The 25,947-nt window shown below is 39.1% G+C and overlaps 1 protein-coding gene across 3 annotated transcripts in view; it reads right to left on the minus strand.

Moving 5' to 3' along the window:
• Rims2 (regulating synaptic membrane exocytosis 2) overlaps positions 1–25,947 on the minus strand; it is a 473,841-nt gene that overhangs the window by 73,803 nt on the left and 374,091 nt on the right. For all 3 annotated transcript variants that reach the window (XM_059247963.1, XM_059247965.1, XM_059247962.1), the window contains one exon: positions 1,898–2,139. In XM_059247963.1, coding sequence (XP_059103946.1) covers positions 1,898–2,139 — 242 coding nt within the window. The remainder of the gene's footprint in view (positions 1–1,897; positions 2,140–25,947) is intronic.

Consider the following 25,947-nt stretch of genomic DNA (forward strand, 5'->3'; position numbering starts at 1 on the left):
AGCACTGGGGAGGCAGAGCCAGGCGGATCTCTGTGAATTTGAGGCCAGCTTGGTCTACAGAGTGAGATCCAGGACAGGTACCAAAACTACACAGAGAAACCCTGTCTCAAAAAACCAAAAAGAATCTTTAGATAAATGACCTTTGCTTGCCTTTGTGTTTGATACATCTGATACACAGTAAGTGCTCAATGTTTGCCAAAGATTTTATTAAGTGTAGTTAATTATGTAGGTTAATACCAGATATTATCTAAGTTTTAGTCTTATTTCTCATTTTGAAGTAAAAAATAAATGTATTTTTTACTGCCACATATAAGAAGTTCACATGTTAACTGAATGTGATGTTTCAAAAAGTGTATGCACTGTTTGATGTTTCAACTGAGTTAAACACCCACATATCTTCATTCCTTAAGGTCTTTCCTTAAGGCTTTTTGGGATGCCCAAAACATGTCACCATGGTTTCCCTGGAGTGTAACAGCTGGACTGCTGCCTTGTGGCTGTCCTAATGCAGCTCAGTGGACGGGGCTCTGCCTCTCTGCATCCCCTTTTCTTCACTAATTGGTTGTGCATTTCTAATTCTTTTTAAAACACAGACTACTTTACAGCAATTTCAGATTTACAGATGTTTGTGAGTTTTAACTAAGGATTTGCAATAACGTTTTAATTGCTAGAAAGTACAAAATGACCTGTCAATCAAAATCCCAACATTTGTTACGTCAACACGACACTTAATCATGTATAAGTACTAGCTGTTTTTGAAATCATTTAAAGGTAATCTGTGTATCTGCAAATTAAAGTTATGTTTCTAAGTAAAAATGAGAAATAGTATTTTAAAACACCAAACAAAAATTATAATAACAAAACCTACAAAGTAAGTTGTAACCAGAATTTAAAGAATATTATCAAATAACTATTTCAATACGATGTTATTATCACACAAGGCCCAGTTTTCATTATCAAAGTATGGTTTGCAAAACCAAGATTAGGCGGGTCCAAGAATTAATACAATCTTAAATTATTTTGTGTTGTAGAAATATACTCCAATTTCAGATAAACAAAACAAAACAAAAAACCCTAGCATCCAAACAGAAATTAGATTTAATCCAGTTGCCTATAATTTATTTTACTATAAAAGAACACCATATTACATGCCTTTGTTTAAGTAGAAGATATGTTATTATTTTCAAGATACCAGGGTTTAATTAGCAACATCCATTTGAAAAAGAGGCATGCTTTGACTCAGAAATTTCTTAATTGCTAACAGTGGCTTTTCTGAGTAGGAGTGCTGTATATAATTTATTTTTGCAGATGTAATTAGAAACCAGATTTAAAGTAGCAAAGCCTTGAATATCTTCACTGTCAGCAGAAAAATCCTTCCATCCCAGCGGCTGAAGAATACTGGTTCTTGAAGTTTTAACAAGGAAATGAAGACTCAGTGAAGAGATGGATAGTACTGGTAAATGTTGCTTCCAAACTGAAAAGAAGGTTAGGTTGTCTGTAATAAACACAATATATGAGGTGTCATCTCCATTGCAAATTGCTGGGAACAAAAATTAATGCAGAGCGCTCCACGGTGAGGAACCTAGGGGAAAGCAAGGGTCCCTCGGATCAAAGCCGCCTCACAAGGCCTCAGCACCTAGCAGTCGTGGTCAAGAGTCTCCCCTGAGGAGCAAAGACACCCACTTTCAACAGCCACCACAGTTCACTTTCAAACCGGCTGCTAGATTGCTGAAAAAAACATCGTTGTTACTTTTCAGACGTATGAACTAGCCTAAAACTCCCTTTTTCCTCTGGACGATGTCACTATCCACAATTACTGTGATAAAACGACACGAAAAGAATGTGTATTGTAAGGACAACTCAAATAGGAAGAAGTCAAGAGAAACATAAAAATTCCTACCGGTTTGGCTGAGTTGAGACGCACTGCGACTCTTCCGCGAGAGACCAACAATAGCTACCATTTTGGCCCCAATGCTAGAGCGTCGCTTCTTGCCACTGGTACCCAAGGTGCCCACTGCGGTGTCCGACTGGCTGCCATCATTCTTCTCGAGGGAGCACATGTCTCCACTGATGCTCGTGCTTTTGGTCATGTTCTTCCCTGACACGCCCATCTGTCTGCTTTGCATTTTGGATGTAAACACACTGTCAGCCGGTGGATCATTAAAAATGAAGATGAGAGTAAAAAGGAAAAGACAGAAGAGGCGTTTTAGATGAAACATCAGGAATATAACAAGTAAATTTTGTCATCTTCAGAATGTAGTTTTAGGATTTAAGATTTCCAAGTAGCATAGTCTTGAATATACTCTATTCTCTATCCGGACAACTATAACACAAAAGGCAACTGTGCACAAAGTCAGACTCAAGTCTATTTCTGCTCCTGAGGCGCTGGTTGAATGGTCATGGAGGAACACAAACACGAAAACTGGGGCTTTCTTAGGAGTGGGCTGTGCGGAAGGCCACATGTGCTTTAAGTTTAAGTAGGCTTACTTAATAATGGTTAATTTTTCTAAGAGGGCTAGATATTTTCATTACTCTTACGTTTTAAACAGTTGTTTCATTTTACTTAATTTGTAATTATTGGTGTTATTCAAGTTTTCAAAAATAAAGACTTCCCTCATATTTTTAGACAGAGTCAGAAAGCAGTTAACGAATCACTGAAACCTGGAAGCGGACCATGGACCACTGCAAGACTAATACCTCACAAGGAGTAAATTGAAGACAGGACCAGGGATTCTTCCAGTTCCTGGGGAGTTGTAGGAGGCAGAATGGGGATAAAACATCTGCAACCAGGCTCTCCAGCTGCTCCCTATAAATCTGGGACCACGTGAAGGAAGCAGCCTGTTTTGCAGGGATTGGGAAATTTATTTAGACATCATCATTTTGACTTGGTATTAGAGTTATAGTTTGTGCTTTACTTTTGTCCTGATAATGGGACTGTTTAGCATGTGAGTAATAAAAGAAAGGAATTAAAAGTCAAGAGACAAAAGTATCTGCATATTTTCCCCAAGATTTAAAAGGATAAGATCCAGTGTGAAAATTTAAAACTACACTGAACTATTTTGTTTCTTGTATCAATTTTAATGAGAAATAAGGCAGAGAGAAAATCACTGCTTGCATTTTCACAACACCCCACACTAACAATGTTCCCATTTGTTGGATTTAATTCTTCTCTAATAAAACGGAGAGTAATCGTGTAGAAGGCAGTCTTCCAGTAGAATCCCAGCTGTGCTGCTACCTCACTGACATCTTCTGAAGAATAATTATATGTGCTACTCTGAGCCCTAGGATTATCATGTGCAAAAAAAGAATATTTGTTTTAAATAATTTGTAAGGGAAAAGCTGATAAGTGGAAATTATAACATTAGGGAGTATGTGGAGGTTAAAGCGCTTCAAAATAAATACATATAAATGAATACATATTTAGGATCATCAATGGGAATGACATTTATACCAGAATTGAAGAACCCTGAGGGATTAAAATGTCTAAATGGTTTTATTACAGCCAAATGGTACTGTTGGAAAGTATACAGCACTGACTCAGGACATCAGGATTTGATCTTTGGCTTTAGTGACTAACCATATAACCTTGGAGGAACCTTCTTGATTTTCTGCAACCTTATTTAAAAAGTGAGAAAACTCAAGGAAGGCTGTGGGTGGAGTATTAGGCTCAGAGGAAGAACTACAAGAATTCTGTTTTCCTTCTCATAGTTATCACCAAGACTGTCATCATTCAATAATGTTCTACAAAGCATTCTGAAGTAGAATAGCTGTGTGTATGGAACACCTTTCTTTCCAGATAGCTCTTATTCCATGCGGCACACACACACACACACACACACACACACACACACACACACACACACACAGGTTTAGCATATTTGTTTGTTTGTTTGTTTGTTTTGGTTTTTTAAGACAGCGCTTCTCTATGTAATCACCCTGGCTGTCCTGTGTAGACCAGGCTGGCTTTGAACTCACAGAGATGTGCCTACCTCTGTCTCCTGAGTGCTGGGATTAAAGGTGTGCACTACCATGCCCAGCAACATGTGAATTTTGGAGCATGCTCTATCAGAAAAGAATAACCTCAGAAGGCCAAAGTTTTGTTGAGAGGAAGGCTTTAAAATAAAAACCTGTGTCCCACAGCCATATTAACAGTACTGTAGTTACATAGGATGTGCACCATCACTAAAGAACCTTCTAATCTACTACAGAGAAAGCAAGACAGACATAAACAATACTTCCTACTGCATCTTATCATTTTTCATCTTACTTTTCATAGTTGGATACAAAGGCCATAATCAAAATCAAGAAAAATGATAAGTGAAACTATTAAAGCAATATGTAGATGGACAGATAAAATAATATTATGATGTTACTATGGTCATATAGACATACACTCACTTTAATATAACCTTCACCATCTACAGTGGAAGTAAATTAAATGTTTTATGAAATGAGTACGCTTTTTCATCCCTCTGCTGACCCAGGGCTGAGTTTCTGCACAGCTGCATACCACCAACACATCTGGAGGAGGAGGTTGAGGGTAGGATTCCTGTCCTTCCCTCATTAGACATCATCTAAAACTAAAGCAATCAAATGGAGGCTTCGTTTGGGAACTCTTACTTTATGAACTCCCTGTAGTAATAAATAGTCACACATGGTGGGCTTCTGGATCTGTCACTGCGGTTAGGAAAGTGGACTTGTCACACAGAGGATAAGTTGTTAAGGGTCTGAAATATGATAAAAATCAACACTGCTGTGGGTAAGTCACTGACACTTTTATTGGTTTCCTATTAGTTTGCTTGTTCGTGTGGTGTTTTTATGATTGTTTCTTTGCTTTTGAACAGTCTTGCTATATAGCACTGGCTTGACCCAGCACTCAATATTTAGACCAACCTGGCCTTGAACCCGTGGCCACCCCTCCTGCCTCTGCCTTCCAGGAGCTGGGATTACAGATATACTGCACTGTATCTGACTCACTGATAGGTTTTTGAAGAGAAATTTGGCAACATGCAAATATTTTTAAAATCCTAATATTTAACCTAGAAATTCTACTTCAGGATTTAAGCTAATCTAAAAGTCAATGAATACAGATTTAGCTGCAATTATATTTATTAAAAAATTAACAATGTAAAGAACAACCTAATGGAAACAATGTAAAACAAAGGAATGAATCTATTAATGTCCAGTTTAAAATTGTTCATCACTAAGGAAGAATATCCTTCTGAAAATGCGTAAGTAAATAAATGTTAATATGAAAATTTTCTTGATGGGAGACAGGAAGCAAATATTTGTAGCTTTCTTTTGCTGGCACATATTAAATAGGGATTTACCCTACTACAGAAGACACAGGCCAATTAAAATCCTGGAAGGCAGTGTCTGCTGTGGGATGTTCTGTATGTCACATGTGTTGTTGATTAGTCAATAAATAAAACACTGATTGGCCATTGGCTAGGCAGAAAGTATAGGCGGGACAAGGAGGAGAATAAAGCTGGGAAGTGGAAGGCTGAGTCAGAGAGACACTGCCAGCCGCCACGATGACAAACAGCATGTGAAGATGCCGGTAAGCCACGAGCCACATGGCAAGGTATAGATTTATAGAAATGGATTAATTTAAGCTGTAAGAACAGTTAGCAAGAAGCCTGCCACGGCCATACAGTTTGTAACCAATATAAGTCTCTGTGTTTACTTGGTCGGGTTTGAGCGGCTGTGGGGCTGGCAGGTGAGAGAGATTTGCCCTGACTGTGGGCCAGGCAGGAAAACTCTAGCTACAAGTGTCGATGAGGAACTGTCTAGATTATGTTGTCTGGGGCATGTCTGTGGAGGACTGTCATGACTGCAATGATTTATGTGGAATGACACTAACTTAAGGTGGCAGTGCCATTGTCTGGGTGTGGGTCCTGCACTGCTGAGTCCAAACCACATGGATTCACTCTCTCTTGACTGCAGATGTGACTAGCTGATGGGTCCCTCCCTTATGCTGGACTGTAAACTGGAACTGTGAGCTGAAACGAAGCCTTTCTCCCCTAAGCTGCTTGTCAGGGTATTTTATCACAGCAACAGGAAATAAAAACTGGACAGTTAAACCAGCTAGTTTGGGAAGTCTGGATTCATGAGATGAACCAATCAGCTACATAATAGGGAATAAAGGGAATATAAAGGTAAAATTTTTTGTTCAGAATGATCATTTTAGTAGAAAACATAAATATATGGCAAAGATTATAGGACATACATATGTATATAGATACCATTATCCTAAAAGTAGCTTTAACTTCTTTCCCGCAATATTTGTTTAAATTGTCCATTTTTCCTATTCTGGTTTTCCCAGAATAAACATAAAAAGAATCAGCAGCGACAACAATAAAATAAAATAAATTAGAAGAGGCAAAAGAAAAGAGCAAGCAGAGACCAACAGCACATTTCCTCTACACAAGCGGAAGTACTGAACCTTTGTTCAGTCCATGAACTGAAGACTACAGCTTTCTAGCTATTCCTGCTAGGTTAGTAAGTTGTAAAGTGATTGACTGCAGGGTGATTGGTTCTAGATAAGGGTTTCCATAGTTCTAACTATTGCTTTGTGTTCTCTAAGATTTGGCTTTAGAAAATACAAACTTTACATATTTTGTAGTTTTAAAGTTAAGCACATAAAATTGTCAATACAATTGATCAATTTTACAACAAAATTATACTTGTTAAGATGCACCATGAAATGAAATTAAGAGCCAAATCTAGTATTATTTGAGGAAAGTAATATCTCTTTCCCACAAAATATTTGTAAATATTGTCCAGACATACATAGCATATAAAGATATATGAGTACACTGAATGAAACATATTAATTGACAGGTTTGAAAGAATACAGCTAGGTGGCTTAGCTTAAAAATTATGATTTGTAAGAACATGGACATAGTAACAGCATTGTAAATAACATGTTTTCACACGTAAATGAGTATTTCATCACATGGAAACCTGGGAAGAGAGGAGGAACTTACAGAAGACTTAGCGAATGGTGTATTTTAGATCTGGTGGGTAGAGGTGCAGAAGGTCTAGCAATACAATACAGTGGAATATGCAAAGCACAGCAGGGGAAAGATACACAATGAAAAAAATGGAAGTGGGATTAGCTAAGCTCCCATGCACTGTTACCTGGAAAGACACACCTCGTCTTCCTTCCCACTGTTTTGTTCTTGGATGTCAAGTGTGAAGAGATAATCTGTTAAGATTACAACTCTCTTGTATGTAGATGTTTGAATGGTTTATTCATACATGAGGGTGTATGTGCCCATGTACCTATATAGCAAGTCAACATCAGTCAGGATGTCAGTCAGGTGATGGATGTCTTCTATTGCTCTCCCTCTTGTTTTTTGAGGGTCTCTCACTGAACATGGAGTTCACCAACTCAGCTAGACTGGCTGGCTGGGCAAGCTTCTGGGTTCCTCCTGTCCGCCTATCAGCTCTAGGATTACTGGTGTGAGCTGCTGTGCCCAGCTTGTACATGTGTGCTGAGCATCCAAGCAGGTCCTCAAGCATTTCCTCCACTGAGCCATCTCCTCAGCTGTCCTATAATTCATTCCTAATTGCAGTCTTGGTAGCTGATGGGCAGACATTTCACTCTGAAAGTGTTATACCTTGAATTTTAGCTTATTCCTTGCATGAACCTTGCAGCTGCATAAAGTTCCTTAATTTAAAAACCTATATACTGTTTCTTTTCTAATGTGTGGAACTTAAAGTTGTTTAATTTACTATTTATTAACTTTACTTCACTTTTGCCCAAATGACCATCTAAGCAAGTACAATAGTAATCATTTGCTGAACAGTGAGTGAGGGATACTAATTATCACCAGTTTGGGGATATAAATGATGACACTGTTTACTGGCTGCATAAGAATTGCCAGCAGAGCTTAAACAGAAACCCATACTCTAATGCCAAGAAGCCTTGAAGAAGTCAAGCCTTGAAGAAAATCTCTTTGAAGCATATGGAAAAGCTAAATTTCTCATAGTAATTCTTTGATTTCAGATGACAGAAGTTTAAAGTTTAAGATTTTAACATTTATTGGATGTCCTGGACATGAATACATTATATTAAAATAATACAATATATTAGAATAGACTTTTCAGTGTGTTGAGAGGCTATGTATGTGTGTGTATACTACACAGTTAATGTCCAGAGGTGGGTAAGAATATTTAGCTAAGTAACAAAGTATTTTTGGTCAAAAAATCTGTCTTGATTATAGCCATTAGAAATGAACTTTGAACTTTAAGGGTTCAAGTCTTGGGACTCAGGGCAGGAAGCAATCAATGTTCCATGGTCTCAGAATAGTTCACTATTTACTTGAGATCAACTAAGGGACACATGTGAAGTCCAGAATTTCTGAAATTCCTTTCTCAATAGCTAGTTAGTACATAAAATTTCAATACACTAAAACTGTTTTAGAAAAAAAGAATTTTCTCTGAAGAAAACTAACTCTCCTACTCTTGAGTACTCCTTAGTTGCCTGTGGTTCTTTGTATGGGCTTGAGTCCAAGAACACACCAATTGATGATCGAGTATCTAATGATCAGCTCTGAAAACATACATGAGTAGCATTATGCAGACTGAACAGGTTATATTATACATATATAATATACATATATGTGCAATAATAATTAATGAAAAAGAGGACACAAATGTGAAAGAGACCAAGGGCGTATATGGGAGGGTCTAGAGGGAGAAGGCAGAGAGGAGATGATATCAATATATTATAATCTAAAAAATAAAATAAAACAACTAGAAGAAAGAAAGAACTCTTGATTTGAAATTTTAACATTTCAAGAAACCTTGATAAAGTCAAGCACTGAAGAAAATCTCTCTGAAGTATATGGAAAAACAGACTTTCTCAATTATGACAGAACCTTGAAGTTTAAGGTTTAACGTTACTGGACTGATCATCCCTTTAAAATATATTTACTTCCTAGCTACCATGAGGCTGGCTTTGTCCTGAGAATGGGAGTTTCCATGAGGTAAGATAATAAACAAATGATCCTATCAAATAGTGGTATATGATGTAGAAAAATACAGATAAAAGAGATAATGATGAACTAGAAGTTTAGGTGAAATTTTGGGGGTGATTTAGAGAGATTTCTCTGAAGAGATAAATGAGCTGAGTCCTGAATGATGAAACCAAGTCATGTACACTAAGGAGATCAGTCAAGTCATGTACCTCGAGGCAGAACCACGGCTGGCTGTGAGCTAACTTACAAAGTTACAGCGGCCGAAAGCACAGGCCAATGCCTGGATGCACTAGAGGAAAATCACAGCTTGAGGTGCTTATTCTTATCAAATGAGCTATTTGGATGTTACCCCAGAGCTGAGACTTGAGATCATGAGGACACAGATTGTACAGGTTGTTAGGCCAGAAGATTGGGGGGTGGGGTCTAATGCCAGTATTTTATCTCTGAAGACACACCATTGAAGGCTTCTAGAGAGAGCGTAGATATTTGCCTTAAAAAGTGATCTTTGTAAAGGATAAATCATTAAGGGAATTAGGAATACTCCTTAGTTGAACACTTACAATTATTAAAATTAAGTTTATCTCCACATGAACCTCTTTTTTCTGAATTCATACATATTTTCTTAAATTATTAGAAACATATATCCTTTCTCTACCATGATTGTAGGAGTTATTTAGTGAAAATAATTGAACTTGTGGGTCATATTATTACACATTCTCATGGCTCCCTCCTATCTTCTTTCTCTTTCCTTAATGCTTTTGAGCTGTGGACATATTACATTGCCCATCTGACCCTGAGCTATAAAATGAGATGATGACTCCCGGTCTCAAACAGACCACAGCTCCTGGCAGTACTCAGGTTTTCTAACTATTCTGGCCATTCTCCTGTGATTATTTTCAGCACCTTCTATTATATTGGTTATATTTCCCCAGACTCTATCTGTATTCTTTCATTAAATACACAAATAAATAGATAAATAAGAAAGACAAAACCCAGGGCCTGGAAGGTGGCTCAGCTGGTTAAGTGCCAGAGGACCTGAGAACACACATACAGGCTGGACGTGGGTAGTGTGCATCTGTGACCCCAGCACTGGGCTTGGCAGTGGGTATAGACAGGTGGATCCCTGAGCTCACCGGCTGACCACCACTGAATTGATGAGTAAGTCTCAAAAAATAAGGTGGAAAGCAGTAGAGAGAAGCACCTGATTTTGACCTCTGGTTCCCACATACATGCGTATGTACTAGCATGCACATGTAATTCAGAGGAGCACATACATACATACAAAACACACATACCCCCCACTCCTATAAAACTACATTTAAAATGTTTGTACTTTAATCAGAAGTGTCATTATTTTCATTCATTGCTAACTTAAGAACGAAGTTGTAAGAGTTAGAATTTTTAAATGTTTTTATCATAACATGCATCTTATAAGCACTGCATATTTTTTTTTGTTATCAGCTAATACTTTATTATCCTCAGAGACATGCCCTAATTGGCCTCTTCTCCCTTGAATTATTGGCTGCCACACATTTCTTGACTCAGCTAATTTCAACTACGGTAAACATCATGGTGTCAATTAAGCGATTCCTTTAGCTAATATCTCCCATGCACCTACTTGATGTCAGGTCCCAAGGGAATGAGTGGGGGCTGAACTGGTGCCTGAGCTCCACATTCCTGCACAAGGGGGCTGAAACTGAAGGGAACAAAAGAATGGTTTATTTATTTATTTATTCTCCACACAAAGAGAATTTCCTCTAGTTTATTTATAATACTCTATGCAGAAGAACATCTTTCTCTAATGTGTCTAGACTCCACTCGGGCTGCTGGTAGTTGTGGCTCTGCAGTGAAAAAAGAGAAGGACCCAAGAGTCATTATGTGGAATATGTAGCCAGTGATTGGAACACTTAGAGCTGCCAGGGGAAAGAGACACAGGACTTAGCACTAAGAGACTCTACTGCCGGAGACTTCAAAGAAGAGATCGAGAGAGCTTTTAGGAACATGTTTCTTGAATCATGGGTAAGGATGATGACACACAGGGAGGAATATTCTAGATCATGACACAGAATTGAGAGAGCATGGCACAGTTTAAAGATGAGTAGTGTGGCTTGGCCAAATTACCCGGTGTCATAGGCAAGGGGTAGTGATGCCAAGTCCTTAGAGGGCAAAGCATTTGCTCAACAAAGTGCTGGTTTAGGCAATGATCAACACTGGAATTACGTCATCTTCCGACCGAGAGGTTCTGGAAGAAGCTGTCCTCTCAGGTCAAATGCACAGGGGACTAGGCCAGGCTAGAGCAGTGAAGTCACTAAATATTTGAAGAGCAAGGGGCAGGCGAGGATGGGAGGATGGCTGAAGCAAGCCAGCTAACAGGGTAAGGAGGGGGATGCAAAAGTTCAAGAAGGCAGCTCAATGAATACGTAAGGGTAGGAAGAGAAAACTGAAACCAGAAGAGTGGTAAATTTCACAGGAGATAAAAGAAGAATGTTGTTCATGGAAGGTGGAGTAGCCAAACATTGCAAAGATGACATTTGAAACAAATATTCAAAAAGAGATACCAGGTTGGTAATTTTGAGGGTATACTGACTTTGAAGAAAAAACAAACTATTCAACTAGAACTATATCAGTTTCCAAGGAACTAAGCAAGGGCTTTAAACAAAGAGAGGAGAAACTGTGACGGTAGAGGATTCTAGAAGACAAATGTTAAAGAAAACATGAGTGAGGACGCTCACAGGGATATCAAGAGGAGAGAAAGCAACTAAAAAAGGATTCCGGGTATTTTACTAAATTTTAGACAAAGTGAAGGACTTTAAGCAAATGGAAAAGAAAATTAAAATCTGTTATAGAAAGTTCCAAGATGGAAAAACATGACATTAAGAATCCAAGAGAAAGTCTAGAAACTAAGACAACATTCTTATTTTCAATGACTTTAATTTTGGATCAGATGAAAAATGTAAAAATTAAGCTTCCAAGGTTCTCTAACTTCTGTTTTATAATTAAATAATTCTTCAGCAAAGGAAAACATTTTTACAAGATGTATTTATTTCTTTTATGTGTATGGTTATTTTGACTACATGTATGGCTGTGCACCACATGCAGACCTGGTGTCTGAGGAAGCCGGAAGAGGGGCCTGAACGACCTGGAACTGGAGTTAGCGTCCATGTGGGTACAGCACGGAAGCCAGGTCCTCTGCAAGAGCAGCATGCTTGTGACCCCCGAGCCATCTCTCCAGCCACCATGTAATGCTGGTGTTCTTCTCTTCTCCTTGAAGCCACGCATTATTAGTCAATTTAAAAAGGTTTGCTCTCAATTTAACTCATTTTTTAATCAGTATTTAGTTCTGAAGAAAACATAGGTCATTTACTTTTGAAAATACTCATATATTTTTGTACTGGGACTAATCCTTATTATTCCTTATGTCTTAGGCCAACAAAACTAACTAAAGCCAAGCCTTCCTATATATAAATGTCATGGGCAGTGACAGGTTTCTCTCTAACTCATTTTGGTTTGAACTTGTTTTCTGGCTTTACCCCAAGTATATACAGCATTTAGAATAACATAAACCTCTATAACAAAAGATTAGAAGATATATTTTACCTATAACTTTAGGTATCAACTTACATTTTCACCATTCTTATTGTTAAAGAACCACTAATTGTTAAGATTGTATATAAAGAAAATGTGTATTTTTTTGAAATAGGAACACTAAATAAAAAAAATCACATTTAAAAATCTCTCAATTATTTGTTTTATTTATATGAATATTTTGCCTGAATGTATGCATATGTGTGCATGCTGCCTGCAGAGGTCAGAAGAGGGCATCAGATCCCATGGAAGTGGAGTTTTGGATGGCTGTGAGTTGCCACAAGGGTGCTGGGAACAAAACTCAGGTCCTTTGCAGGAACAGCAAGTATCCTTAACTACTGAGCCATTTCTTCATTCCCATAAGAAAAAAAAATCACATTTTGCCTCTAAAAGTGATGCTGGGGAGATAGCTCAGTTCTGCAAGCATGAGGATCCGAGTCTGATTTCCAGCATCCACAGAAAAAGCCAGGCATGGCTGAGTATGTCTGTAACCTCAGCACTGCAGGGCAGCGACAGGCAGAGCCAAAAAAACGCCTGGGCAAGCAAGCCTGGTCCACAGAGGTGAACTTTAGTTCAGTGACAGACATTGACTCAGGGCAGTGATGCAGAATGCAGGAGAGGGTGGTGATGCAGAATGCAGGGTAGAGGGCGGTGATGCAGAATGCAGGGTAGAGGACAGTGATGCAGAAAGCAGGAGAGGACGGTGATGCAGAATGCAGGGTAGAGGGCGGTGACGCAGAATGCAGGAGAGGACGGTGATGCAGAATGCAGGGTAGAGGGCGGTGACGCAGAATGCAGGAGAGGACGGTGACGCAGAAAGCAGGGGAGAGGGCGGTGATGCAGAATGCAGGGGAGAGGGCGGTGATGCAGAATGCAGGGGAGAGGGCGGTGATGCAGAATGCAGGGTAGAGGACAGTGATGCAGAATGCAGGGTAGAGGACAATGATGCAGAATGCAGGGGAGAGGGCGGTGATGCAGAATGCAGGGTAGAGGGCGGTGATGCAGACAGTATGGTGGGGGAAGACACTTATGGACTGCTCCGGGCCCCAATGCATGCACAATGACACATGTACCCTCAGACTCACGTACAAGCACTACCCTATACACCACACACAAAAATAGAAAATAAAAAATGAAAGTAATACTGAAAGCTAACCTTAACATGAAAATATTCTTTGGATATAAATTTTACCACAGAACTACAAACTGTTGTGTTTGAACTATAGAAAATGTTTAAATGGGCACATGTTGAGAGGACAAGTAATATTTCTGACTGTAAGTGTAAAATAAGTTAGTGTCATACTTTGAAAAACAATATGTATTAGAATTTACCTTAAACATTTTATTATAATACAATAAATCATTTCCATTCTATAATCACTGAAAACTTTCAGAGAATAAGAACATGCTTTAAAGCTACATTTATATTTTGGCTGACATCTACTCATTATCTCTGAGGCTCATATCTGTTCAAATCTACCTTTCAAACTGACATGGCAAAACCTGATGGACATTCCAAAGTCCGACAAGAAAACAAAACAAAATCTCTCCAAAACTTTTTCTACATGTTTTTCAAGATCAAATATTACTATTTACAATGACTCATTCATCCTTGCAAAGTGTGTTTTGCGGAGTTGTCTGACATTCGCCTGGTGACAGCTGAACACGGAAAAGTGGTCTGTTGCCCTCAACAGTTCCGAGCACTTACTGCACAAGGCAGGCAAAATGAGTTGTAGGTACCACATGTGATTTCTACTGCTCCCCCAGGTGCCTGGAATCAGGAGCTCTCCATCAGAGTTGCCACAGCAGTTTTAGTGAGCACTGCAGCACCAATCTAGAAAACTCGATCAGGAAAGGATGGGCCCCTGTCTGTCCTCTTTGGCAGTATGGACTCAAGATGGCCTTTGGATTCAGAACCACAGCAGAGGCCCAGACTGTGCCTTCAGAGGCAGCACTGCCCTCGCGTCTTTTGTGTGCTTGAAGAAGGGGGCTCAGGGTAGAAAAAGACAGACAAGAAGCAACAGCGACAAAACCCCAAACGAGAAGGGCAGGGCAGAAACAACACACAACACCAAAGCACAGCGTCCAGTGTGGACTCCAAGTATTCACCAGTTCCACACTTGCAGCCATTGGAGTTATTTCTAAACGATGTGTGCACATGCGCAGGTGCTTGTATGTGATATGACTTTATGTCATGTCAAGGATCATCACAGCTCAAACCACGGAGAAAGAAAGCAAGTCAGAGTGGATGTGAGGGCAAACTCGCAGGGAGCTGTCACGTCAGCATCTAGCTAAGACTCATTCAGTTAGAACTGAGTCCACACACACCCTGTAGAAGATTAAATAACTCTTAATCACAGACAAGCAACCATTGTTCACTGTTACAATTACACTGTTCTTACCTCTTTGGACTATGCCAGTAGCTTTATTTTTGAAGGAGTTTATCTATAAAATTTCCATGATTATTTACTGACCACTAGAGAAAATATTATTCATTTAAAAACATGGCAATAAATACCTGATTTAGAATATTTGCTTAGCTAATGATTGTGCATCTAGACAATATTCCAGTCATGATTTCCTAGTATAAGTTTGTTTTCTATGACAATCAGTCACCACGATGAAAGAAGACCATGAGGATGTTAGACATTTACTCCTTTCCCTCTGTTTACATTCCTCCATTTACACGCCTGGAGGTCAGGGGACAACGTGGAACAACCTGCAGGAGTCAGGCCTCTTCTTCTATCACGTGTCTCAGGGACCGAGCTCAGGTCCTCAGGCCTGGCAGCAGGCGCACTTACCAGCGCATCTACTGGGGGAGCCAACACGCCAGCCCTTGCCCTTCTTTCTAGATCCCAACTCAATGTGCCCTGCAAAGACTGTGCCTTGCTGCTCTGGAGTGGCATCTCACTAGGCAGAATGCTAGTCCTTCGGGGTTAGGAAACGCAGTGGGACTGGAATTGACCTGGGGGAGTTAGGGGAGCCCCTTTTCCGTCTAGTGCCCAGTGGTCAGAGGTTTTCTAATGTAATTGTAAGATGGAATGATGGAAGTAATAACATGACAAGACAATGCAGGAAGCGTAAAAGGCACAGTGCAGGTTTTTCTGGAGCTAAACGTATTTCCTCTACCAAGAATTTCTAACATAAATGTGAGGCATTGTGCGTATTTTTAACTGTGACCCCATTAAGCAAACAGACAAATGAACAAATAAAACATATTCCTTAAGAATGTCAAAGGGCAATGCTTCCACCCTAAGCATGTCATTTATTATACACTGGAGTAAAATCTACATGAAGCAAGAGTGAGCTTCTTTTGTTCAAAAGTCTAGGTTTCGAAATCATGCCTGCCACCATTTTTATTTTATAGACTCTTCTCCCCCAAACACTACATAACTTAAGTTTCTCAAATGCTCCTTTTACATGGAAGGAATTTAAGTGGGGTAATGTTGCTTTTAGCTAAATGTTACTACTTAATGTGGTGGGTTGAAAGAAAATGGCGCCCAAAGGGAGTGACACTATTAGTAAGTGTGGCCTTGTTGGAGTAGGTGTGGCCTTACTGGAGGAGTGTGTCACTGTGTGTGTAGGCTTTAAGGTTTCTTTTTCTCAAGCTTTCCTTGGTGTGATAGTCAGTCAACTTGCTATTGCCTGCAAGACGTAGGCCACTCAGCTATTTCTCTAGCATCATGCCTGCTTGCAGACTGAATCTCTGAATCGTAAGCAAGCCACCACAATGAAATGTTTCCTTTATAAGAGTTGCTGTGGTCATGGTGTCTCTTCACAGCAATAGAAACCCTAACTAAGACACTTAAGATTAGGCAAAAATGTCACCTGACACAAGGTAGGCAATGCACTAATCCTTAAAAAGAGGTCATCACTTTGACCTGGGCACACATGCAAAGGTTACCAGGGTTTCGCATATCTCGTAAGGAATTTGATCATCTAGTGGGAGCTAACTGAACTTATTTTTGACACGCACTCTGGCTGTTATTCATGTATAACTGAGTTATCATCGAAGCGGTCAGTGAGATTCAGTTGCCACACTATGTGAAAAGGGGGCAGCGAGAACAGAAACTTACCCAGAAGTTTTCTCTAAGGCTTCCCATCTCTCCCCCTTTGTCCCCACACTCATGTAAACGGAACCATCTTAGGTGGCGCACCTGTCACTTCAATCACTCTTTTGTAAACACCCTCCACTTGTTAATGTTGCTCTTCATACGGCACCAAATGGCTAACTCCTTGATAAACCCTACAGTGTGGCTCCTCCATGCACAGCTTTCAATATTTAGGCAGTTTTAAACATTTTAGTAGGATGGCGCAGCCATTTCTAATGGGAACAGCAGAAGTCATAAGGCCAGCCCAGCTGCTGGACAAAGATCCTGCAAAGCTGAGCCACATGACGGCCGCTGTGCCACTTTTGGTTTTCATCTCTACCTGTTGCATGTGTGGGGGGAGGGCTTTTAATGTTTGTACAACTTGGGGATACTGGGTTGATGGAAATTTTCCTATGAATCATTTATGCCTTCGCCCAGGAATACTCCTTCTAAGCTTCCCCAGGAAAAGTCCTGAGTATACTACCACTCCTGCTTTAGGGAGATATCCTTATCAGCTTGAAGGTCTTCCTTATGCCTTGGAGACTGTGACATACATAAAGGAGTCAGAGGTCTCTTCATGAGACCCTGAAACATTCTTGAAACATCTGTCCCTGTACTTACTCAGGAACAAAGTAAACTTTAAAAGGTCAAGAAGATTGGTGGGCTAGAGGAGTTGGTCACAGTTCAGATTACAAGCCTCTTCCCACTATACACTCAGGCAATTATGTGGCACATACAGCAACAAAGTTAGATTAGCTGAAGTTACCTCTGCCCTACATAGGGACTTATATTTATGGACAAGGAATTGTGTAGAATGATAAAGAATGAAATGGCAAGACCTCCCTTTCATAGAAAAGTTAGCTCATGCAGAGTCACTGTGGTCTCGTATGATCAAGGAACAAAAGAATGCCAGAATTAGACATATAAATAAATTCTATAAAGATACAAAATGTAAACATTATATTATGCCAGAATTTGAATAGTAACTGCAGCAGCCTTGGCCTGAGGATTTTTCTTGGGCACTCTGACCATTAAGAATTAATAATGCACTGCTTGGGACATGGCAATCTGCTCAGGCTGGCATGGAGATTTTCTTTTGGTCAGTGTCCTTGAAGCCACAAAAGCTACCAGCCCGAGAACAGGCTGTCATATGCCTCTAGATTCTTAAAAATCGGGTTATGGGTTGATGAATAAGAATATTTTTAAAAGATAACTGTTTATCAGTGATGACTAAACTTGAGGGAAAATGATTGTAAAAGATAACTCTGTTCTGTCACAGTTCATCAATGATGACTTAACTTATGACCCTACATGTGCAAGAGAAAAAGTTAAACTCATGTCCCAAACCAAAAATGATATGATCTATGATTTGAAACATGAATCTGTCCACACTTCCTAAATTCTGTGTAAATAAAGAAGAACTCTGGCTGCTAGTCAGTCAGGCTGCAAGATTCTCTCAACCATCATGCCTAGCTCATTCTTCATTCAATGACTCCTGACCTCCTCTCTGGGACCTGTCAACTGCCGGGGCTGGCCCCTGGCAGTAGAGCACAGTGACTCTAGTATAAGTCACTATTATCTACTTTAAAAGCCAGTTCACACACACTCAGTCCACCATCACAGCCTACACACCTTCATTCAATTCAGTCTCACATTTTTTGCTTCACTCTTGGCAAATAACTTTTTCTTAAATTTTCTAAAAAAAAGGGGGGGTATTGAAAAGAATTCTGCACCTCAATAACATACTTATTTGTTTAAATAATTAGTGAAAACATACATAGGCATATATATTTAAGTTAGCAGTTGTTATATGAATTCCAGAAGTGTCTGTTCAGTTACCTACTTGTAAGGACTCAGATGTTACAAATAATGGAGTCTTTCCTTGATGGCCAAGATAATAATTATCATCTTATCTGTTTTCCAAGTCTCAGAAAATATGGAACTTTAGGCAGATGAGCACAAGCTACAAGAGAAGTCCTGATGAAACTTGGCTTGAAATATTGCATGTTCTCTTACATTGACCTTACATCTCTTGCACGCACCACTGCATGGTTTTCCATCTTGAAAAGTATTAGGAAAATAACTGAAGGACCAAAACAGCTACATGTAAATGTATTTCTTGTCAAAGGGAGAGGCGGGGGATTACTTAGATAGATTGTACTTGTGTATGAAATGATGAAAAAATTATTAAAAGAAATAAAAAACAACTTTTCCTTACGCCATAAATGTGCTTTATGTTTTCAGGTTCTTATAAAATATCTCAGTCTCACCACTACATCAAAACAATGGTTTCTAACATTGTCAAACATGCACTGAATGCTTGCCTTTGTTAAACACTCTTCTCCTGGCTTTTTGAACAATTTACAAACTCACTTGAAGATAATAGAAGTCTCTGGTTACTGGATTAACAATTAAAAACCAACTTTTAAAGCAATCATTGGAAACCAGGAGTGGTGACTCACACTGGAAACTCATGAGAATAAGCAGGAAGATGACACTGAGTTAAGGCTAGCCTATGTTACAGAGTAAGTTCCAGGCTAGCCTAGGCTACAGTGTGAGCCCTTTCTTCAAATGAACAAACAAATGAAGTAATCCTATGAGCAACAACATGTGTTGAGAGACTGCTGGTGGAGACTCAGCTCCGAAATAGTGTCATGGTGCTCAATCCGTGGCCCGAGAACTACGTGAATGTGGTTTGGGTAAAAATCACCTATCAGTGACCTTTCCAAATACTATTTCTTCATTATGAAAATAGGGTCAACTATCTGCCCAAGAGAATGTAAAAGGAAAATTTAAAAATAAGTGAGATGCTTTGCCCACTATTTAGCCAGAGGCAAGCACTCAGTATATGTGCAATGACTTATCCTTCTAAAGATTTACTATTTGATGACCTTTTATTCAAATTCTTCAGTTTTGGCTTTAAGTTTGAATAACAGCAATAACAATAACCATTTGTGCTAAACATTGTTGTAAGCTGTTGATATATAACAATTTAAGAATTTTTAATCATCTAAAATATGAATAATTTTATACCACTTAAATATCGGACAGAGAATCATAAAATTTAAAAAGGGGCTGACAAGATGGCTCAGCAGGAAAAACACTTACTATAATACCTAAGTTCAACGTGGTGGAAAGAGAGAACCAACTTTTACAAGTTGTCCTCTGACCTCCACAGTTAAAACACACACACACACACACACACACACACACACACACACACAGACACACAGACAGACACACACAGACACACAGACAGACACACACAGACACACAGACAGACAGACAGACACACACACACACACTAATTAATAAGTAAATAAATAAATGTAAAGATTTTTGAAAACACTCAAACTTCAGGCATGTGTTACAATCAAGCATCAAAAGGAAAAACAAAAAACAAAAAAGCAACCTGGCCCAGAGTTTGTGCACCGGTCTTGCCGTGAGGTTTACTTTTAAAGGGACATATTGTTTAGTCAGTGACTTTTACAAGTGTCTAGATGTCAACTTGACCAGAAGTAGAGGCGTTTCCTAGTTCACCTGCTACAGTAACAGAGGAGGCATGGGCTCCATCCTTCCAGTGGCTGCTGGGAACAAGGAGATGTTCTGTTTGGGGTTAGGGCTGCCCCTAGCTGCTGACCCTCCCTCCCAGGGAGGCCGCTGCTGACACCTTCACTGTCTCCATCCTGTTCTCCAGCTACTTTCTACCCATTATCCTCTGATGAAGTCTTTCTTTCCCTTCTTGTTCTCCTGTTCAATGATGAGACATTTATAGACATGACTAGTAAGTCAAGTATTCTTTGCCCTCAGTTGGGCAAACTGACAAATTACATGTTAATTGTTACCTTTGGTTCCTAGCTCCTTTTATTACAGGCAGGACAGATTTGCTCCTCTTGGGCAAAGCTCTGGGCAGGAAGCCACACACTAAATTTTACCCTTAAATTATAACTATTGTCTAACTGGGAGAACAGGAGGCACAAAGTGTCCAGACACATTAGTAGAGAGCACTTCTCATGTCCCACTACTCACCAAGGTGACTTGGATTTTAAATAATACAGCACATAGCTATAGTCCTAGGGACCCTCTGGAAGAAGAGCTAGACATTTGCATCTTGAATTTTCTCTACTTATAACTGCAAGTGGCATACAGAACCCACTTAAGGAATTCTAGCATTAGTTACTGAAAACTGACCTTATTAAAAATGTCTTTCTTGGTCATTTTGCCTTTGCAGAGTTCAGACAAGATGTTATGACTAAATTTTTGTCAATCATAAAACATATTAACTGGACTTCTCTAGCTGCACATTTTCTTTTTAGTTAAAAAAGAAAACAACAACAACACCCCTCCCCGCAAAAAACAGTGTCCATAGCTTCTTCAGTTAGTTCTTAGCTTATCTGTGGCCTACGTTATTCTAATGAGTACATACTAAAGAATGAGCTTAGAGAAAGTAATTTTTTCTCACATACAGATATAACTACAGATTTAAAATTACTTTTCATACTGGCTACTTCTTAATATCTTTTTTTTTCAGGACAGGGTTTCTCTGCATAGTTTTGGATCTCACTCTGTAGACCAGGCTGGCCTCGAACTCACAGAGATCCAGCTGGCTCTGCCTTGCCAGTGCTGGGATTAAAGGGGTGTACCACCACCGCCCAGCACTACTTCTTAATTTTAAGAACAAAATACTATATTAGTTCAGTAGGTGCCATAATTATACAGGTTTACTTTGGTTATTAATTACACATATAAGAAAGTAAAGTGGGATTTTGCAATTTTTAATAATATCTTGAGACAATGTTTCTATTTTAAATTCATAAGAATATTAACCCACAGGTGTTACTGAGGTTAAAATCTTTCTTAAATAAGAGTTAAAAAATTATTAGCTATTTTGCTTGGTGGAGGCAGCACACACCTTTAATCTCGGCACTTGAGAGGCAGAAACAGGTGGATCTCTGTGAGTTCAAGGCCAACCTGGTCTACAGAGTGAGTTTCAGGGCAGCCAGGGCAGTTATACAGAGAAACCCTGTCTCAAAACAAAACACTAAAAAACAAAAACCTCCCAAATTGTTATATATTATACATTTATGGAAATTACAATTTGAAGAGACTAGAAAAGAAGAAAAGTTAAAGCACACACGTCCTGGAGGCATATAGTGGAGGCTACGCTCTGTCAACCACAGCAGCAATCATGCTACTGAGTAAAACATAAAATGCGGAAATCAGAAAAAAATGCTAGATTTTTTTCAAAATAAAGGAGTTCATTAACAAGAATATTTCCAACGAAATGAAATTAGATAAATTAGGAATTCTAGTTATCAGGATAATGGTCTATTTGCCAGAGATAAGTCCAGCTTCAGCAACCAGATTTGTTCAGTTTAATCATTCCAGTTATAACACTGAAAATTTCTACAAAATTAATGGCGATAGGACATTTCCCTTATTTGTGGTTAATTTATCCATTTTATGCTATTATTCCACTATCTTAAGTCACATTGTGGTAGAAACGCTGACAATTTTGGATTTAAAAAAAAACCCACTAAGTTGCTTAATTAGCATGTGGACCTGAACAAAATCTGATGCTGTGCTTTATAGAAAAGAAGACACAATTTGGGATAATCAAGTTAGGGTTATAATACAAAAACTTCATGAAAATTATGACGAATTACAAGAATAAAGGAATATTCTTATGTAATCACATATATATATATATATATATATATATATATATGCACAATATAAGCCACTGTTTGCTCTGCTTGTCAGTAGGTTAAAATATAATGTGGTTCAATTTTAAGACAGTAATTTTTGACAAAATTCTTCCTTTTGATTTTTTTTCATGATTTAAAAAATCACAGAATGTCATAAATTCAAAGAAGTGCACAACATACACACTCAAAGAATAATTTAAAAATTAATACACTCATGATCACTCTGCAAGCTAAGAAATTGCTCATACAATCCCTCCTCTCTCTCGCCAATTGGACTCCTGGAGCTCCACCTGGGGCTCGGCCATGGATCTCAGCATCTGCTTCCTTCAGTCACTGGATGAGAGTTCTATCATGACAGTTAGGGTGTTTGGTCATTCGATCACCAGAGTAGGTCAGCTCGGGCACCCTCTCGTCCATTGCCAGTAGTCTATAGTTGAGGTATATTTGTGGATTCCTGGGGACCTCTCTAGCACTCTGCTTCTTCCTATTCCCATGGGGTCCTCACCTATCATGGTATCTCCTTCCTTGTTCTCCCACTCTGTTCCCGATCCAGCTGGGACCTCTCGCTCCCCTAAGCTCTCTTTCCCCCGACCCTTGCCCTCCATTACTCCCACCCCCTACCCCCAGTTTGCTCATGTAGATCTCATCCATTTCTCTGTCGTTGGGTGACCCTGTGTCTCTCTTAAGGTTCTCTTTACTAGGTAGCCTCTCTGGAGTTGTGAGTTGCAGTCTGGTTATTCTTTGCTTTACATCTAGTATCCACTTACTAGATATACATGAGTACATACCATGTTTGTCTTTCTGAGTCTGGGTTACCTCACTTAGGATGATAGGAGACCATGATTGGAAAAAGAACAGGGACAAATAGCCAAACTAGTGCAAACACATGAACTATGAGCCAATAGCTGAGGAGCCCCCATGGAATTGGACCAGGCCCTCTGGATAAGTGAGACAGTTGATTAGCTTGAACGGTTTAGGAGGCCCCCAGGCAGTGGAACCGGAACCTGTCCTTAGTGCACGAGCTGGCTTTTTGGAACCTGGGGCCTATGCAGGGACACTTTGCGCAGCCTTGGTGTAGGGAGGAGGGGACTGGACCTGCCTCAACTGAATCTACCAGGCTGGGCTGACTCCCCATGGGAGACCTTGCCTTGGAGGAGGTGGGAATGGGGGGTGGTTTGGGGCAAAAGGCTGGGGGGTGGGAGGAGGGAGGACAGGGGAATCCATGGCTGATATGTAAAATTAAATTAATTATAAAATAAAAATATTTATAAAAAAAGCTAAGAAAGGGGCCTTCAAAGGTCATGGGCAAGTAGAAATAGTTCATGCAAAGCTTGTAATAATTATAAATTTCAAAGTATACAGCACATAAGGTAGAGTGAACTATTCAAGACTGGATGGTCAGCTCTACACAGCACTACACAGACTGGATGGTCAGCTCTACACAGTACTACACAGACTGGATGGTCAGCTCTCCAGCATTACATAGGGGAGAAGAGAGGATGGTCAGCTCTACGGTCCTACAGAGAGTTCACAGCCAGAGAATTTGTTTGGAAAAACCTCTCCTTGTGGTTTATGAACCTGATTTGAGAGTAATACTACAAAACTTCTTTATCGGAGTACTAAATAACTTCTAAAGGTCCTTTCAATTATGGCCTCTGGTTTTCTGCATATAATTAAATATGAGAAAGAAATGATGAACTAAGAATGTAAGAATGAGCCATGAGATAGAAGTTGAACACAATCACTAATCAGGGAGAAGGAAGGAAGAGGAGATGAGTGAGACGGTTGAGCAGGTAAAGGTGTTTGCCCTGATTCCAATCCTGACCACCTCAGTTTGATCCACGGGTCGCACATGATGGAAAGAGAGAACTAAGTCCTGCAAGTTGTCCTCTGTTACCCACATGCTCAGTGTTGCACCCTACCCATCCTCCATAGACAAAACCAATAAATGTAATAAAAGAATTAAGAATCATGACTACAAGGATTAAAAAATATCACACCAGCTAAATGATTGGAGAAAGGGCAGTAAGTATATAAAATCTTTACTTTTAGAATCATCTTTCACACTCATTATATAAGTTCGGGTATTTTAATGCCCAAACCTCATCTTTTAAGTGTACGGGCATGGGCATTTATTTATTCATCCATTTTTAACAAAATTCACGAAGGAGCTACATGGAGGCGCTCAGAGAAACACATGCTACCTCCAGAAAGCTGAAAGCTCAGCATCACTGCAATACCATTGCTCGCCAAATCAGCATCACGGAAGCACAGGTGGGCCTTCATTCCTGTAGTGACAACCAGTACACACATTTCCCTATCACAGTGGTACAAGATCTAAATTCAGGAGAACCTCCATCTCAAAATAAAAACATTGCTGCTTGCTCTATCCCTCCCTAACTTAACTGTTTTAAGTCCAATGACATATCAGATGCATATATCTACTAAAAACATATACATGTGTGCAATGTATTCTGAATATCATGCATTAGATGTAAAGACATTCATATCATATATTTATATGTGTGGTTTATAAAATAAGGTTTTGACCAGTGAAGTAGTCTGTGAAGATAGAACAACATTTATTATCTATTAAGTGAAGACTTTGAAAACATAATTTGATAATAGGATAATTACATATTATCTTAACAAGGATATAAAAATATCTCCCTATAGTTCTCATTCATTATTAAACTGAAAAAACTTGATTATTTGATAGCTCAAAACTCAGATTTCATTTGTTCTTGCCATGTATGTATAGAATAAAATCTTTTAAAATTGTGGACAAAGTTTAATACCATTAAATATTATATGTAGGAATCATGGACTCCTAATCGCCATGTAAGAGTGAACTCAAAGTAGTCTTGAAAGTGAGACACAACAAAGAAACACATGATAGCAACAATGGAGTGGTGCAGTTTGTATAGACGGCACTTTGGAAAGATCTGGGTAAGCATGTGTTAGATGCAGCCTGGTCTGTACACGTACACACACACACACACACACACACACACACACACACACACACACACACACGGCATAGATGGAGTTCTACAGTGGTAATTTTGATCTCAGTAACTAATGGACCCAATCCAATATGTTGGTGTAAGTATGGAAAATATAGAAAGTAGGGCTTTTGTCTATTTCATGTTAGTGTGCTATGAGTTGTTTTTATTTGAAGTAATTTCCAAACAGTACAGTGAATCACATTTTCAAATATGTCAAAAGTCAGCAAAAATGTTCACTGTTCGTAAGATTTACTGAATTATGTGAAGTATTTTTATGGAGTTCTTCTACTAGTGACATTATTTGAGAAATAAACCTCATTTTACATTATTTGGATAAGTTTTCCTGTTGTTGTATTTGTGAACTGTTATTTGGGTTTGTAATTCCTTTCATAGTTTCACCCATCTGCTCACTTGCATCACCCTTTATGGTTATTTTAAGTTCTAAAGACGTCTTCTGGATAGTCCTAAATTTTATACCACAATTCTACATTTAAACACAGAAAGAACAAAATATTTTCCTTTTAAAAATACAAGCTAAATCGAAAAATATAAAATTAAGGTATACCGTTAA

Source organism: Peromyscus eremicus, chromosome 20 (genome assembly GCF_949786415.1).
Source record: "Peromyscus eremicus chromosome 20, PerEre_H2_v1, whole genome shotgun sequence".
Taxonomy (NCBI): domain Eukaryota; kingdom Metazoa; phylum Chordata; class Mammalia; order Rodentia; family Cricetidae; genus Peromyscus; species Peromyscus eremicus.